At 46.9% G+C, this 15,180-nt stretch overlaps 1 protein-coding gene across 1 annotated transcript in view; it reads left to right on the top strand.

The window, feature by feature from the left end:
• LOC144717907 (uncharacterized) overlaps positions 1 to 13,121 on the top strand; it is a 78,416-nt gene extending 65,295 nt beyond the window's left edge. Inside the window, exon 8 of the mRNA XM_078593704.1 lies at positions 9,661 to 13,121. Within this exon, the coding sequence (XP_078449830.1) occupies positions 9,661 to 9,828 (168 nt within the window). The 3' untranslated portion in view covers positions 9,829 to 13,121. The remainder of the gene's footprint in view (positions 1 to 9,660) is intronic.
• Positions 13,122 to 15,180: the final 2,059 nt, after the last annotated feature.

Genomic DNA, 15,180 nt, shown 5'->3' with positions numbered 1-15,180 from the left:
TTTTATAAATGCTCTATGTGCCCTCCACCTGCTGTACAGACAACATCGAGACGATAGTTGAATTCGTCCCAAACGCCTCTCAAAGTGTCTTCTTCCACTGAAGTCACGGCTGCCGTGATTCTATTTTTGAGGTCATCCAGATTAGTCGCTAACGGTGGCACAAAAACACCACGGGTCTTTGACGTATCCCCACAAGAAAAAGTCGCAGGGTGTGATGATGTCTGGGGGGTGATCTTGGGGGCCAAGAGTGTAGCGCCAAGTCTTGGGGTCTCGTGCGACCTATCCAGTGTGTCTTGCGAATGACTGAAGCTAGGGGCTGTTTGTGCGTTGGTAGAGACATCGAGCGGTAATCATTCGAAACTCTATGCCCTGCCCTTTCAAGTGGTAAGAGTTTCATTCATGGGCGGTTCGTGGTTGCAGAGATATAGCGATTTCAAATCGGGTCCATCTTTCTCAAACACCATCCCTTTGTGGATTGGCTTTCTGCACTGCAAACGACCACGAGCTACACAGTATGTCCTCCCCAGTTGTGCACAGCAATAACACGTGTGAGCAGGCCTCTTTTTCTCACCGGATATTTTCCCGGTCACCGCTAGATTGAGCAACGCGGTGCGTGACTTGGAGCCGCAGCCAAAGATCTGTTGTTGTTGTTTGACTTGCATCCCACTGGGATTTTTGCACACAGCGTTGGTGTACGGTGCTTTTTCTGCAATATTTTGCTGTCTTTTCTTGGATTTTCTGTTTGCACTTAGTCACATATTCACTTTAAGATGTTTTTTTTTCATGTTTTTGTTTTTTTGTTTGTTGCGGTTGCACCCGATTCAAGAGCCGAATGGCTCACAGGTCTATACCTAATAAATTAACTTGAACTTGAACTTGGCTGAAATTAAGCCCCTAAATGTAAGTCGATGAACCGGCTACATCGTTACGATGGTTAAACTGTACTGACGATTCCCGTGATGAAACCAGTATACAGTCCAGTTTCCTTAAAGTCTTGCGAAAAGTATAATTGATAATGTTCACTCAATATAGTGTGCCCCCCCCTCCTCCGCGCGTTATAAATTTACCATCGTAGTTTATAACACTTTGTTTATCTATTGCTATAAAATGAAGATCTTTCCACGCTGCGTCAGTAATGGGTTTTGTTTTTACCATATATTTCACGACAATGTTCAGTGTGGGCTGGTGAAGGGAGCGAGTTGGTTGTGTGGTTCAAATATTTCTCGCCACTAATTTTAGCCGTGGCCGGAAATCGAATGTGGGTCGCGAGGTTTGTAACGGCTGTGCACTAACCCCAGGGTCGCCACCACTGCGCCATTATTAGCTTGCACTGTTGTAGAATAATAATTGTATTAATAACGGTGTAATGTATAACATGTGCAGCATGTGCTTTTAATCACTGCTGGGTAAATAGGCGTGTAATGATTCACTGCCACCCGTTGCCACTTGATTTGATGCATTGTTCAAATTCTGGTCCAGGAATTCGATGTAAGTACCTGTATTGACTTTTACTTTGTCCCGTAGCAGACGGTCTCATTTGTATTGTTTCATTTTTTGTTCGGTAAAGTTTGCACAATGTCGTTCACTCCATTAGCCTGTACGTGACATTAACTCAGAATGTGCACACACTTGCAATGAATCGTGTGTGCACAATTTACTGGTGAGTTTATGATAAGAATATATTTTAATCAAATAATGAACCGCCGTATCCCTTGTACATTTCAGGACGATGTTCAAAACATTGTTGGCTTTGTATATAGCGTCTAAATACAACCGTCTCAAGACCGAGCACACGATAGTCACAGTCAGAGACATGCATTGCTTTATTTGTGAATAATGCATTCACACACCAGGTAGCTCAGCAGTAGAGCGAGCGGATCACAATTCGAAGATTGCGAGTTGAAATCCTGGTTGGGGGTTGACTCAGAACCATCATCTCCTGGGGGTCGATACACGAATATATTGGACCCTTCCACACCTCTCCAAGCCAGCAGTATAGAGCACAGTCGATCGGCAAATGTGGTGGGGTAAAGTGTGGGTAACTCCCGCCTCTTCCAAAATATTTGACCGGCGTGGAAGAGTAGGCCAACGTACCCTCTCGAGGGGCGTCCCTTGACCTTGCCTCAAAGCGGAGGTCCTCCGGCCTTTCGTGACTGCAGGAATCCATACTCTTTGGTTCTTTTGGTAAAGTCATGTAGGTAGAAGAAAAAATAATATTATTTTATAGTAAGTAATGCACCGTACGTAATTGCAGTGCTGCACCGACATCACCTCTTAAATTTTGTACGATATTTCGTGGGATATATCGCACAAAATCGCCATATCGTGACGACCCCAGTTGACACCTCTGTGTTGATATGGGCAGGTGGGTGGGGTGGGTCCGCCAGCTGTCCCAGAGATAGAGCGCGGCAAGCCCACGCCACACAATGGACCTCGGCAGGAGAATTCAGCGGAGGCATTGTTGTGCCCTGAGTGAGAACGTCTGCCCGTGGGCCCCTCCTGTCGATGGTGCTCTGGGGGTGTTTGCCCAGCGGGCGGTGGCGCAGTGGTCAGCCCGCCGCGCGTGGGAAAACCCAGCGAACCGAGTTCGATTTCGAACCCCGCTCGCGGCCCGCCAACACCAGCGTCGATTAATCTCTAAGCCGGTAACCGTGGCCCTCCCCTAAGGTCGACCCGGCCTCGAGCGAGTACCACGGCGTCGGCGGGTAAACAACGCCACCACCGTGGGGCGTTGAGACAAAGGCGATCGATCGATCGGGCGTGGTGGTGGCTCACCGCTCGTGTGGACCGAGCGGTCCCACGCAATGCTCTTCTTGTTGTCGTACGCTTGCCGATGTCGACGCAGAGAGCAGCAACTGCAATTATTTCACATTTCAGGTGGTTCAAGGCCAGATAACCGCGTCAGGAGCAGCAGAGTGTGTGTATCATCCATAAGATCGCGTAAATATATAAAAGTGTCGTTAAAACCCGCCACCACCCGACACAGCCAACTAGTCAGGGTTGTCACGTAAACAGAACGTGGCAATTCGTCACTAGCACAGCACTAACCGGTGTGTTGGAGGGCCAAGCCACAACTTATACAATCCGAGTACTGTGCGTACCATCGCTGCGTTCGTAGGGTCGCTCGCTGACGGCCCTTGCCCCAACAGTCTATTCGGGCTATACGGGGGCACGGGGGGGGGACCTTTGTCTTTGTGTGTGTGTTTTTTCCTGACCCTCCGGGTCATGCGCACTACATGGCCAGGCCATGGCCGAGATGCGGTCCAGGCTGGATAGGACACGCCAGGCCGGGTAGGACACGCCAGGCCGGGTAGGACACGCCAGGCCGGGTAGGACACGCCAGGCTGGCTGCTGCTGCTGCTCGTGGCCGCCCTGCCAAATTGGATGCGAGAAACCCAAACATCCTCGTCCCCCCCCCCCCGGCGATATTACAGGGATTTCCACAACAGGCAATGTCTGCCGCACGCTTGGCAAGCATGGCAAGCAGTGTAAACGTTGAGGTAGGCCGCGGTTTGTGACTTTAGAGAGAAAATAAATATAAATACGTGTTTCATTCAATTTGCTGATACAGTACTGCTGGTGCACAATAACAACAGACTCAATGCACTCGTCTTAAACAACACTTCCTTTTTTTAAAATAACAAATATACACACAAGAGGCGACGTTAAGGGCAATGACCCTCCTTCATAGCACGTACAATGGCCTATGAAAAAGGTCGAATGGCAGAAGTGTCGCCTATTGTGTTTAGAAATTTGTTTTACTTTTTAAGGCCACGGTGTTGTATGCTGAACTTCTTTCACGCCGTACGTAGCCAAGCGTGCTCATCAGAGGTGCCGACGACTGCGTTGAGTTTGTTTTATATGAGCACGGTGGTGTTCTTTAACTTGCGCCCGTGGCATAGCCAGGCGGCGGTGGTGGCTACGCACGTGGCCTGTGATGCAGTAGGTAGCAGCGAGGAGTGGTGGATCACAAACAAATGTTGTGAAAACTCCCTGGTCGTGGGCGTAGAGGAGCTGCCGTACCATGGCTCGCCAGCAGAAGGCAGTACAGCAAGTGGACTAATCGCCATGTTTCTCTAATGACAATAGACCCTGCATGCGGTGTGAGTGGACTAGTGGCCACGGGATGTAATGACAGGGGAGTCAGCCTACAGTACGAATGCACTAGTGGCCACGGGAAGTAATGGCAGGGGAGTCAGTTGTGAGTGCGAAGGGACTGGTGGCTACGGGAATGTTCGATAAAGAAATATAATCGCTAAGCCCACCGTGTCTCCCCTTATCTTGAATAATAATATCCGCATCACTGTGTCGCAGTTTTAAATCTGCCGCAAAACTCTAAAGGTGCGTTACACGTGCATGCATTGCGTTGAATGTATGTTGGAACCTCTTTCGCACCGTACGTGGCCAACCGTGGTTTGTGAAGTACACAAGAGTCGTCACGACTAGCGAGAGAGAATAAACAGCCACTAGTCAGCTCAGCTATTTAGAAAAATAAAAACCCACAATACGGCTTACCCATCACCGGCTTCAGCAAGTCTCTTATTTAACTTCACTGCAGTTTCAATATTTACTTAGTGGTCAATGATCAATCTTAAGCCGCCATTCATAAAGCATGTCGAAACAGTATAGCCTTGAGCCAAGCTCCCCCGTGTCTATATATAGCCCCATGTAAAAAAAATATATAGGGTCCTTTGAATACAGAAAATGTGCTCAGTGCCAGGTCTCTTGATTTATCTCCGCAGGCCAAATGGCCGACGGAGGAATGCTGCCGATAACTTTATGGGTCACTGCAGCATTTTCTTGCCTGTCGGCTGCCACGTAAACAAGACCCAGAGGATGTATTTCCAACTGCTGCCTGACACGTGGGGAAGTGGGGAGAGAAATGTGAAGAGGTATGGCAAAACAAACCCCACCCACGGCCGACTTGGCACGGGGGGAGGGGAGGTCTTCATCCATCCAGCAGTGGATTGGCACATGTTTAGCAATTGCGAATGTTGGCTGTGGCCACTATTCCAGCAGTAACTGGTTTGCTCTGTGTGGTTTGTAAAACGTTGCTGCTGCTGCTGCCGCTGCTTAGAATGCCAACGTGGACTTGTGATAGGTAAGCAGATCGATAGAAACTCGTGTTTAATTATTGTAATAATTTATTCTGCTGATAAAAGGTATAAATTGGCAAATACTGTCGCCTGTTGTTGTTGTTGTTGCAGCATCGGTGGGATTCTGGGTGGTTGTTACTGGCGAGCCAGCCTGGCTGTAAGCGTGGGCAAGGACTTTTATTCTGTAGAGTTAGGAGAGGGGTGGAGGGCACGAATCCATGAACCCAGTGATGTGTGAGGCGTGTCAGCGTGTGAGCAGGGCACGGAAAAAACAGCACTCTCCCCGTACGGTCGTTTCTCCCTTCATGAGAACGACTAATTTTGATTCCTGGGCATCGTCACCTTCACAAACTCCTTCACCGACCCGCGCTCTGAGCAGCGTGATGAAGCATGGTGAAACGACTCTCTAAACTAACTCACTATTTTTTACACCATTGGAACCTCCTTTGCCAGTAGCAAAATATGATAATTGGTTTTTTTACCCTTTTATCTGGCAACAAAACTGACACCTTTTTTTACAAGGAGTCATGTTTGCATTGACCACAATACCTGCGGTCGGAATGCAAACACAACTCTGATAATGTATAATAATGTATGCACTGTCCTTGAAATTGGTCCACACCCGAGACAGCTTTTCTTAGAGCCTAGTCTCACATGGTGTTGGACCAGATGACGTCAAAAGGTGCCAATTATCACTATTTTTTGTTATATATTTTTTATTTTACCAGGTAAGGCCCACTGAGCCGTAGAGTTATTTTGCGGAAGCGACCTAGCCACAAATGATAAGCTCAACGAAGTGGCTTATCAAAGTGGAAATTTATAGCAGCCGAATACTCTACACTGTTAAAACTCAACGATTAAACTTTTTACACGCTTTTATTTAACTCACTCTGTCTGTTATTGTTGTTGTCGTATCCTCAAATCTTGTAACTCAATTTTAACCCACTTCCCAATGTGGTATCGACTGCAAACTTGGTATACTTATGTCATACTGATGACAATACTATATTCTATCATAAAAAAATATTTTTAAACATTAATTTTTACATGTTATGTTTCGCCTTTGGTCTAATTGTCCACGCTAAACTGACGTTGGCTGTATATCACCATGGCCCCTTACGTTATGGCAAGCTTCGGGGCCACTTCCTGGAGTCGTGGAGTTCTGCCATTACGAGTAGGGTACATTTCATTAAAGCGTGTTTTTTTAAAGTATTTTAAAATACTGTAGTACTTATTCTATTTTAGCAGGTAAGGCCCACTGAGCTATATAGTTCTTTTTCAGACGTGACTTGGCCAAAAATGAGCCACAAATGACAGCTCAACGAAGTGGCTTATCACTGTGGAAATGTATCGCAGCCAAAGACTCTAAACGCGCGATGTTGATTCTAAATGTGGAGGGAAAAACTGGAGGACCCGGAGAAAAATCCACGCAACTGCAGGGAGAGAGAGACACGCAAACTCCCAAATATACAGCAGGCGTGAGCGTCGGGGTTGTATACCAGGCGAGGTAGTTAACATCTCGCCACCGTGACGCAGGCCTTCATTATGTTTTGTATTGGCTAATGGCTGTGATTTATTGGATAATATTAATATCATTGTTATTGTTGTACAGTGAGGCATTGCCATCGATGAGTAAAATACACAAAGGAGAAGTGACCTGGACATATTTGACGTGTTTTCTTCAGCAGGTCACAGAATGCAGCAAAACGTGCGAATACCACGCCGGGGTGTTTGAAAAAAGGCAAAGACCAATTTTGGAAAGAAAAACATCTGAAACTATGCCAAGCAGTTTTAGTGGCGTAAAAGTATGCTTCCCTTATTTTAAAAAAAAGAGAGAAACATTCACAAGCTCTCACAGATTTGTTGTTCCTTTCTTTCTGCCACGTGTGTGCTCAAGCCACAATTTACTGCTGCCCGTTTGCAGTGTTTGGTGCTGGCACATCGAAGGGCTCTTCTGTGCGTTATCCTAAAGCCGACATGCTCTCTGCCTTCCGTTAACCCCCCGCGGTGAAGTATGGTCAATTAATCCCCGCACAACCCTGAACGGTGGATTGACAAAAGGGGCTGCAGCATGTACGGTACTTAAACGGAGTTAAGAACCGTTAAATAGCAAACAAAATACCGGGGTATAAAGACTTTAGCTCCACAACCTGTTGTACGTGGTGGTCGCCCATCCAAGCAGTGCCAGATTAAGCTAGTTTCGGGCCTGTAGCATATGTTGTAAAGGGGCCCTAAATTAAAAAACACGCAAATATTAAAACACCTAAATGTTTAACTTGCATAGTAAAGTAACTGTATTTTTTCATTTGCTATACAGCCAGATAATACGACAAATCGCTAACCTTAAACACCCAGTCGTTCATAAAAGTTGAAGGCAGTCTAGTACTATAGTAATAGAGCAAGTGCAGAAGCACTGAACCGGAATTGATAGCCAGAAAGCATTTAGTGCGGGGCCCTTGTAGTGCGGGGCCCGTAGCATATGTAGCTACTATTGCTACTAGGATCATCCGGCACTGCATCCAAGCTTCTGAGATCTGACAAGATTGGGCGACTTCTGGATGACTTGGCGTGGGCAAGCATTGCACATTGCTTCCATCAATGCTGCCGCCCTCATCCGCTACCTCCCGCCCAGACAGACCTGGGCCCGCCTTGACCCATCTATATTAGCTCACTGCATCGCAAGCACGATTCGGACTTTCAGTAATCCATCCGTCCGATCTGCAGGTCAGCAAAAAACAGCAGCAGCAGCAACATCAACGGTGGAAGTCTACGACAATAACAACAACAATCCAGAGGCCTTAAATCACAACCGGAAAGGAATTGGTTAAAGTTCTCCCTCCCCCTCCCACTCTCTTCCACTACAGCACTTAACTGAGCAGCAAGAAAACTTGTACACAAACACACGTCGTGTCATTAAGAAGCATTATGGGTGAACCCGCCCAATAAATAAACATACATTCGTTCTGCGTCTCCAAGTACACATAAAATAAAATGTGTTTTTGTCAAAGGCCTATTGGCTCATATTGCTTTGGAAAGGCGATAGGCCGATGAATGAAAACCCGAGCCCTTGAGTGCTTTGACACTGCACGGGACACGGCGCAACAGGTGATAAGCCACTACATCCAGACACTTGTTGATATGAGCAAGAGGCTTGGTGATGCAAGTGATCGAGTCATGGTGTTATGTTGTTGTGCTGCACACACACACACACAGGCCATGCTGCTTGTGTGAGTATAACGTTTGGGAAGCGTTAGTTTGTAGCGGTGAGCACACCGCGCTACGAACCCGGCGACCGGAGTTCGACTCTCACTCACGACCAACACCGGTGACAATTATTTGAACCAGTCCTGGGCTTCCCCTAGGTCGACTGAGCCTCAAAATTAGTACTTTGTGCGGTGTGTAAACATCGCCACTAGGGAGACAAAGGTGGCTGGGGCGTGGTGCTGGCGACCCACCCCCTCGTGTGCCGTGCCGACCTTCATAGGTGCTCGCTAACCACACAGCATGTTAAGGCTTTACGGGGGATCTTTGTCTTTGTAGCACGTTTCACTATGCATGGTGTTAATATTTATGTTGTGTTTTTTAGAAAGCCTTAATTAGTTTCGTGTGAATTTGTGCATGGGTTGCAATACCGGTCCAGGGACATTATCTGTGAATGAAAGACAGATTTATCGTCATCATCATCATCATCAGGGCTGCCAATAGGGGGCACCAGGGCCCGGAGAAAACGCCACTGGGTGGGCCCCCCAAAGCACGGGGACCAGGGCAGTCGCACCAATTCGCCGTAACCTGGGGATGGCTCTGGTCATAATCGTCAGCGATGCTCAATCCACTGCTCGCTCAATCTCTCGCATTCCTGCGACATGGAATGCCATCGAGTACCCGCACGTGAGTTGACTTAACCCCTCCATCTGCCGCGGTGGATGTGCTCTCGGCCGCGGTCTCTCCTCGGCGAGTCGCCGGTTTTAACCGTAGATGGAGCGTGAAATCAGCTCGTGGGCAAAGGCGCTGGGTGGATGGTTCCATCACAGGATCACGATCTTGCCTTGTTCCAGCAGTGGATCGCTTATCATGACCAACTGACGACGATGTTGATCATGACAAACGAATGTCACGATGAATCAAACACTGAATTCATAAACACAAACACATTCCTGCGGAGGGAGCTGGTAGGAACGTTGGGTTGCTCGGTCAATGGCCAGGGTCAGCGGCGGCATGGTGTATTCCTCAAATATGGCCGACTGTGAGGGCGGGCACGACGGACACAATAATCCCCTGTGGGCTGGTGTAACCAGGAGGTTCCTACCAGTATTAGTTACTACTTCAACACACTGCTCTGTTGGAGAGTAAACCCGCAACATTTACAAGTCGAGTACTGTGACGTTTCGCTGGTGATTACAACCAGCTTCATCAGGCGATCAACCAGAATTAAAATGGACGCGATCTAACGCCCCCCTCTTCCCCCCCCCCCCCCCTCAAAAAAAACCTTCATTACGGATAACATTGGTCGCGAAGGCCTACGCGTTCAACAAATGCTGAGTTGCCCAATTGTCGCCTTTCGCAGACGCACATCACGTACGCCGAGGTGAGGCTGCAGCCGGCGAAGAGCGAGGATCCGCAGCGGAGGAGCAGCTCGGAGGTTCACTACGCCACCATCATCGGCACCGTCAGCGGTGACAGCGAGTGCTTGTACTCCACCGTGCAGCAGGCCATGCCTGCCTCGAGGAAATAAGTGTCATAGCCCACCCCGCCCCCCGCCCCCCCACCCCTGACTGCCGATTGTTATTTTTTTTTATATATATAAATTTTCGTTAAAAAACCACGTGCCGCTTATGACCCCAACACTTAATAATCAAACACGGTCTTAACCCTTTCACGTTCCGAAAGACGGTCTGCAAGCTGCAGGGTGGGTGTCCCGTTCACCGCCGAATCTCGGAACGCGCGAGCGGTTTGCGTGAATTTTATTTGGAGAGGCTTTGCGCCGTTGTTTTTAAAGTCTCGCCGCAGAGAACCGTAGCGACACGACCCGCGCTCTACGATAGCTGGCGACAAACTGTGCCCCCGCGCATGGCCTTGTGGGAGCCGTGGTACGCCTTCCGAGCCGAAGACGTACCGCCTAAAGGTATTTTATTTTCGAACGGCAAAGGGGTTAACTCGCCAGGCAATGCAATCGACCTGCCCACCCCGTTTCGCACAAGGCATAATTTCTTACGATATATTTAGAAAACAAATCGATAATCCAGCATGCTGACACAAGCACGCGCAACCCTGTCACAATAGACGATCGATTGAACTCTGAGTCCATAGGGCGATAAGCACGGACAATTACGTACGTCCGAAATCATCACCACGATGCAGCAAAGGTCAGGTCGCGATTCGCTGCGATTTTTCCTTTGGCATTTCAAGTGGCCGAGCAGACAAGGTGGACCGTCGTGCAGCGGCTATGCTTCGCGTGCGCACAATCAACGATAAGCACTTCGTCTTTTCACATCGGGCTCGGAGTCAAGCCGACTAAACTTGCAGGGGTTCTTTGTTGTTGTTGTCGTTTTCTATTCCAAGACGACTTTATTTATGAGACTACGGCATGGGCGATGAGAAACAAAACTGCATGGCCGCAATGAGTTTGGCGCACGGGAGGCATTCGACATAACACGTCTGTGTATTTGTACGATGTATATTTGTACCATGTATGTTTGTACGATGTATATTTGTACGATGTATGTTTCGTCCAGACATCTCCCCAGAGACCGCTCCACCAATTTCCAGGAACGATAGTTAAATTTTTAAGTTTATCTCATATCCAGTTTAATGTGAACAATGTCAATAATTGTGAACGATTCGACCCTTTACCGAGTCAATTGGATGATAATTGGCTCTGGAGCTGCTAATTCAGTCTATCATTTCCGATGACCTCGGTGCAAAACTGGAGCTGCATTTCAATATCATACAATGGATAGGCATTCACGCAGTTTCATGTCCCCCCCCCCAACACATCTCCAATTTGTACGGCGCGAAAGAGGTTCTACATATGTACACGCACCCTGCCGAGCAATGTGTGCCAGTGCCGGTGAATCTTATCGGACTTTCCGCTCGACTGATATATCCAGATCTGGGTCAGTTTGTGGCCAAAATAGAGTGCAAAACTGCACGCGTAAGGCATTGTGATTCGAATCTCATTATTCACGGCATGTGTGTAACGGTTTTTCAAGTCATCAAGTAAATTCTATTCATATTCTCACGGTACAAGTATCGATTCATACCATCCCACAGTTGGCGAATGATTTCTGCGCCAGATGTGAATGATACGCTCGCATTGTTCCACGTAAATGCCACAGCGACAAACAGAAAACTGGAGGAACAAGACGGCGACGATCGGAGAACGATACAAAAGTGAAGATGCAACACAACAACTATTGTGTCAAATCGAGAGCCGGAATCGTGACAATCCATAGAATTGCTGTGGTTGGTGAATCTCTGCATGCCCACTGCCAATGTTTGGATATCACTCATCAAGGATGTTAGCCGTGGCTGATAATGGAGCTCGGTTCACAGAGTTCAGAGGGAACTCTGCCAACAACTGCACCACTGCAAAGACAAAGATCCCCCGTATAGCCTGTAATAGACTGTCTGTGCAAGTACCGTTAGCGAATGGCACCTATGAAGGCCGGCACGGCACACGTGGAGGTGAGGGGGGGGGTCAGCTCTACTCCCGGCCGCCTTTGTCTCCCCAAGTGGCGATGTTTACACATCACAAAACCAGGTACTCGCTTTTGAGGCCGAGTCGACCTAGGGGAGGCCCGGGACCGATTCAGATGATCGCCACTGCTGTTGGCCGGGAGCGGGAATCGAACTCGGTTGGCCGGGTTCGTTAGTGCACCCCAACCAATTGCTCCGCCACGCATACAAGATGCATGATGAGTACATGGTACTGAGGATACGAACCTCAATATCGGTTTTTTTTTTACCGCGCGTTCTTTCTGGATGTCAGACGTTTCGCTGACACCTCGTTCAGGAACCGAGTCGGAACAGCTCACGTTGAAGTTGGAGCAATCCAGGACGCGCAGCGAAACGTCGAACGTCCGGCGGAAAACGTAAAAAGAACGCACGCGCCGTACAACTCGCACAACGATATCGGGAGAGCTTTTAAAATGCGTGCGTTTGAACAAAGGCACGTCACGTGTTTTCGGGTAGAGAGGAGAGAGTGGAAGGAGAGAACGCAGCGATTCCTGAAGAGATAACACCACGCAATTATGACGGCACCCTCCGGATCAAATGTCTTTCCTAGTTTGTTTCTTCATAGAGTGGGAGGGTTGGGGGGTCCAAACCAACCCCCACTCTGCCCCCCTAAATAATCAGACCAGGTGTGTAGAGCCGTCACACGGGTCATTCCCGTTACTACGTTCTCCAGATTAAGAGACCTACGGAGAGTGAAAGTGAAGCTCAAGAAGAGACGAACGTAGCTTCATTTGCAAGAGTGCCTTGGGGGGTGGGGTGGTGACGATGGGTACATGTGTAATCCCAATCGAGTAATTTTCGATTTTGGCAAAATTTGGACCGTGTAAGACGAACCCCAAAACGATCTCCCGGTGTCAATACGCCTACAGTTATACAAATATGGACACACACTCTGAATCGGATTATAAGACGCACCACCCCATGATCATTTCATATGCAGAGGGATTAAGTGCATCTTGTAATGTACGGTGAGAAGAATCTTAGAATACGGTGGTGATGTGAAGCATGGGGTGACATCATTACCCGTCAACGCTCTTTCATGTTGAATGTCTGTGCCATGACGTCTTTTATTTTAAATTTCAGTGTGTACGCTTTGGTGTCATCTGTTACGCTTGCTATATTTTTTTTATATCTTTTAAATTTCAATACGTTTATTGTAATGTTTATTTGTCGATGTTCTAGGTACGTCATCAATTTATTATGACATGGTTTATAGAGTATATGCAGTTGTGTTGTGCCAGAATGTATTTTCAGTTAGAATATTTTAAATATAAAGTTTTAATTTGTGTATTTCTTTGTTAAGTGTAATCTTTTCACATATGTATGCACACACACACACGCGCAATATATAAGCAAAACTCAATTTTGTCTCCCACTTTCAACAACACCTTGCAGATCAATGTCATCCAGCAGTGTTAGATTCACCAAGAAAATGTCGTAATCGGTTTCAACCTTCTGGGTCTCATCGTCAGAGTCACTTAAACAGCGGCTGCTGGGTTTCCAGATGTTATGAGTCAGAGCACAAACTATGGGCCCCCTGTTCAACGCAATAACGAAATACTTTATTGTGCACGATAAATGCATTATAAGCAGAGCATTATACACAGCTCATCAACATACTAACTGTTCTCTTTGGGTTTTTCGGTAAAGTCACGTAGGTGAAAAATAAAATAAAAATAAATTAAATCACGAAGTTTCGGAGGCAACACAAGCTTCCGTCTTCAGGTGGCAAAATTACTGTATCAAACGTGATTTAATTTATTTTAATTTTATTTTTTACCTACGTGACTTTACCGAAAAAACCAAAGAGTGTGGACCCTTGCAGTCACGAAAACTTCAAATCTAGAAATACTAACTATTTTTGGAATTTCACCAGGTAAATATTACTTGTTATATTTTACCAGGTTAAGTCCCACTGAGCTATGTAATTATTTTTCGGAAGCAACCTGGCCACAAATGATAGCTCAACGAAGTAGCCTATCAATGTGGACATTTATAGCAGACAAATACTCTACATGCATGCCGATTCTAAATGTGGAGGGAAAAACCGGAGCACCCGGACAAAAATCCACGCGACCACGGGGAGAAAAATACAAATTCCAAATATACAGGCGCCAGGGTTGGGATCGAACCCACGTCCTCCTGTATCCCAGTTATTTGGGTATCAACATCAGCATTCACCCTGGTAACATTATAGCCTCCCCCAAGGATTTGAATGTCAGTGGAATTTAATGAATAGCTTGGTTACTTTACAATGATAATTACTATTGGAAAAACTGCGCGGTCATGACGAAGACCTCTAATTATAACTCGACTTTACACATTGTGATATTTCAATGAAACCCACGTGTCTATGTTATGCATAATAAGCGAGATCGTCGTAAACACTGCAGCAGGATACGATAATTTGGAGACTAAACATTAAATAAAGTAACAATAAATTAATTGCACATCATAACAACCTTGGGTTTTTTTTAGGTTTAACACGCGCCAAGGGGATGTTTTGTTATTTTAATGTTGCCGTGGTGTAATTGTGAGCGCACTGGACTTCAAATCCTGACGGAGGTGCTCTTGGTGCGATCTCCTGGCCCGGCATCTCAAAAATAATGGGCAAGTTTTGTTTGTTTGTTTGTTTTTGAGCTGCTCGCCTCTGTCCACAACCAGTGTAAATGGGTACAACCATTAAACATGCAAAGCACTATTGTAATGATGGGGAAATAGCCACACAGTACGTATATATTATCTTCATGATTTCATATATATTTTACAGACAACGCAAGCAGCCGTCCTCAAGTGAAGAACAGGTCTGTCTTTGCGACAGACCTGTCTTTCCGACAGACCTGTTCTTCACCTGAGGACGGCTGCTTGCGTTGTGGCCGAAACGTCGTGATAATTATTTTATTATGTTGTTTTATTATTATTTAATTATTTCCCTTCTACGTGACTTTACCGAAAGAACCAAGAAGATGAATCCCTGCAGTCACGAAAGCTTTAAATCGAAAGATAGAACGATATTTTACAAAACACGCCACGAAAGTAATCATCTCATTCGCATGCTGCCGGCGTTGTTAATGGTTCACACAGTGGCCTCAATGCGGATCTCCCGGTGGGCGATTCGATCTCCTGGCCCAGCAGTTGAAACAAACGAGGGCGCTTATAAAAAAAAACACACACACACACAAATCTCCCCACACCCCTCCACCCAGCAGTACACGGTACAGTAAAGTGTGGGTAACTCCCTCCAGCGGGGTAGAGGGAAATTCTTCCTTCCGTCGGCAGTGGCATGAGCAAACAATTGCAGTGTTGCGCCTTTACCGTTTAAGCAATGCACGTTGGGTGGGGCGGGTCC

This window comes from Lampetra planeri, chromosome 4 (genome assembly GCF_965212315.1).
Source record: "Lampetra planeri chromosome 4, kcLamPlan1.2.h2, whole genome shotgun sequence".
In the NCBI taxonomy this organism is placed as follows: Eukaryota; Metazoa; Chordata; class Hyperoartia; order Petromyzontiformes; family Petromyzontidae; genus Lampetra; species Lampetra planeri.
Note: the sequence above shows the minus strand (reverse complement) of the source record. Positions and strands in the feature narration are given on the sequence as shown.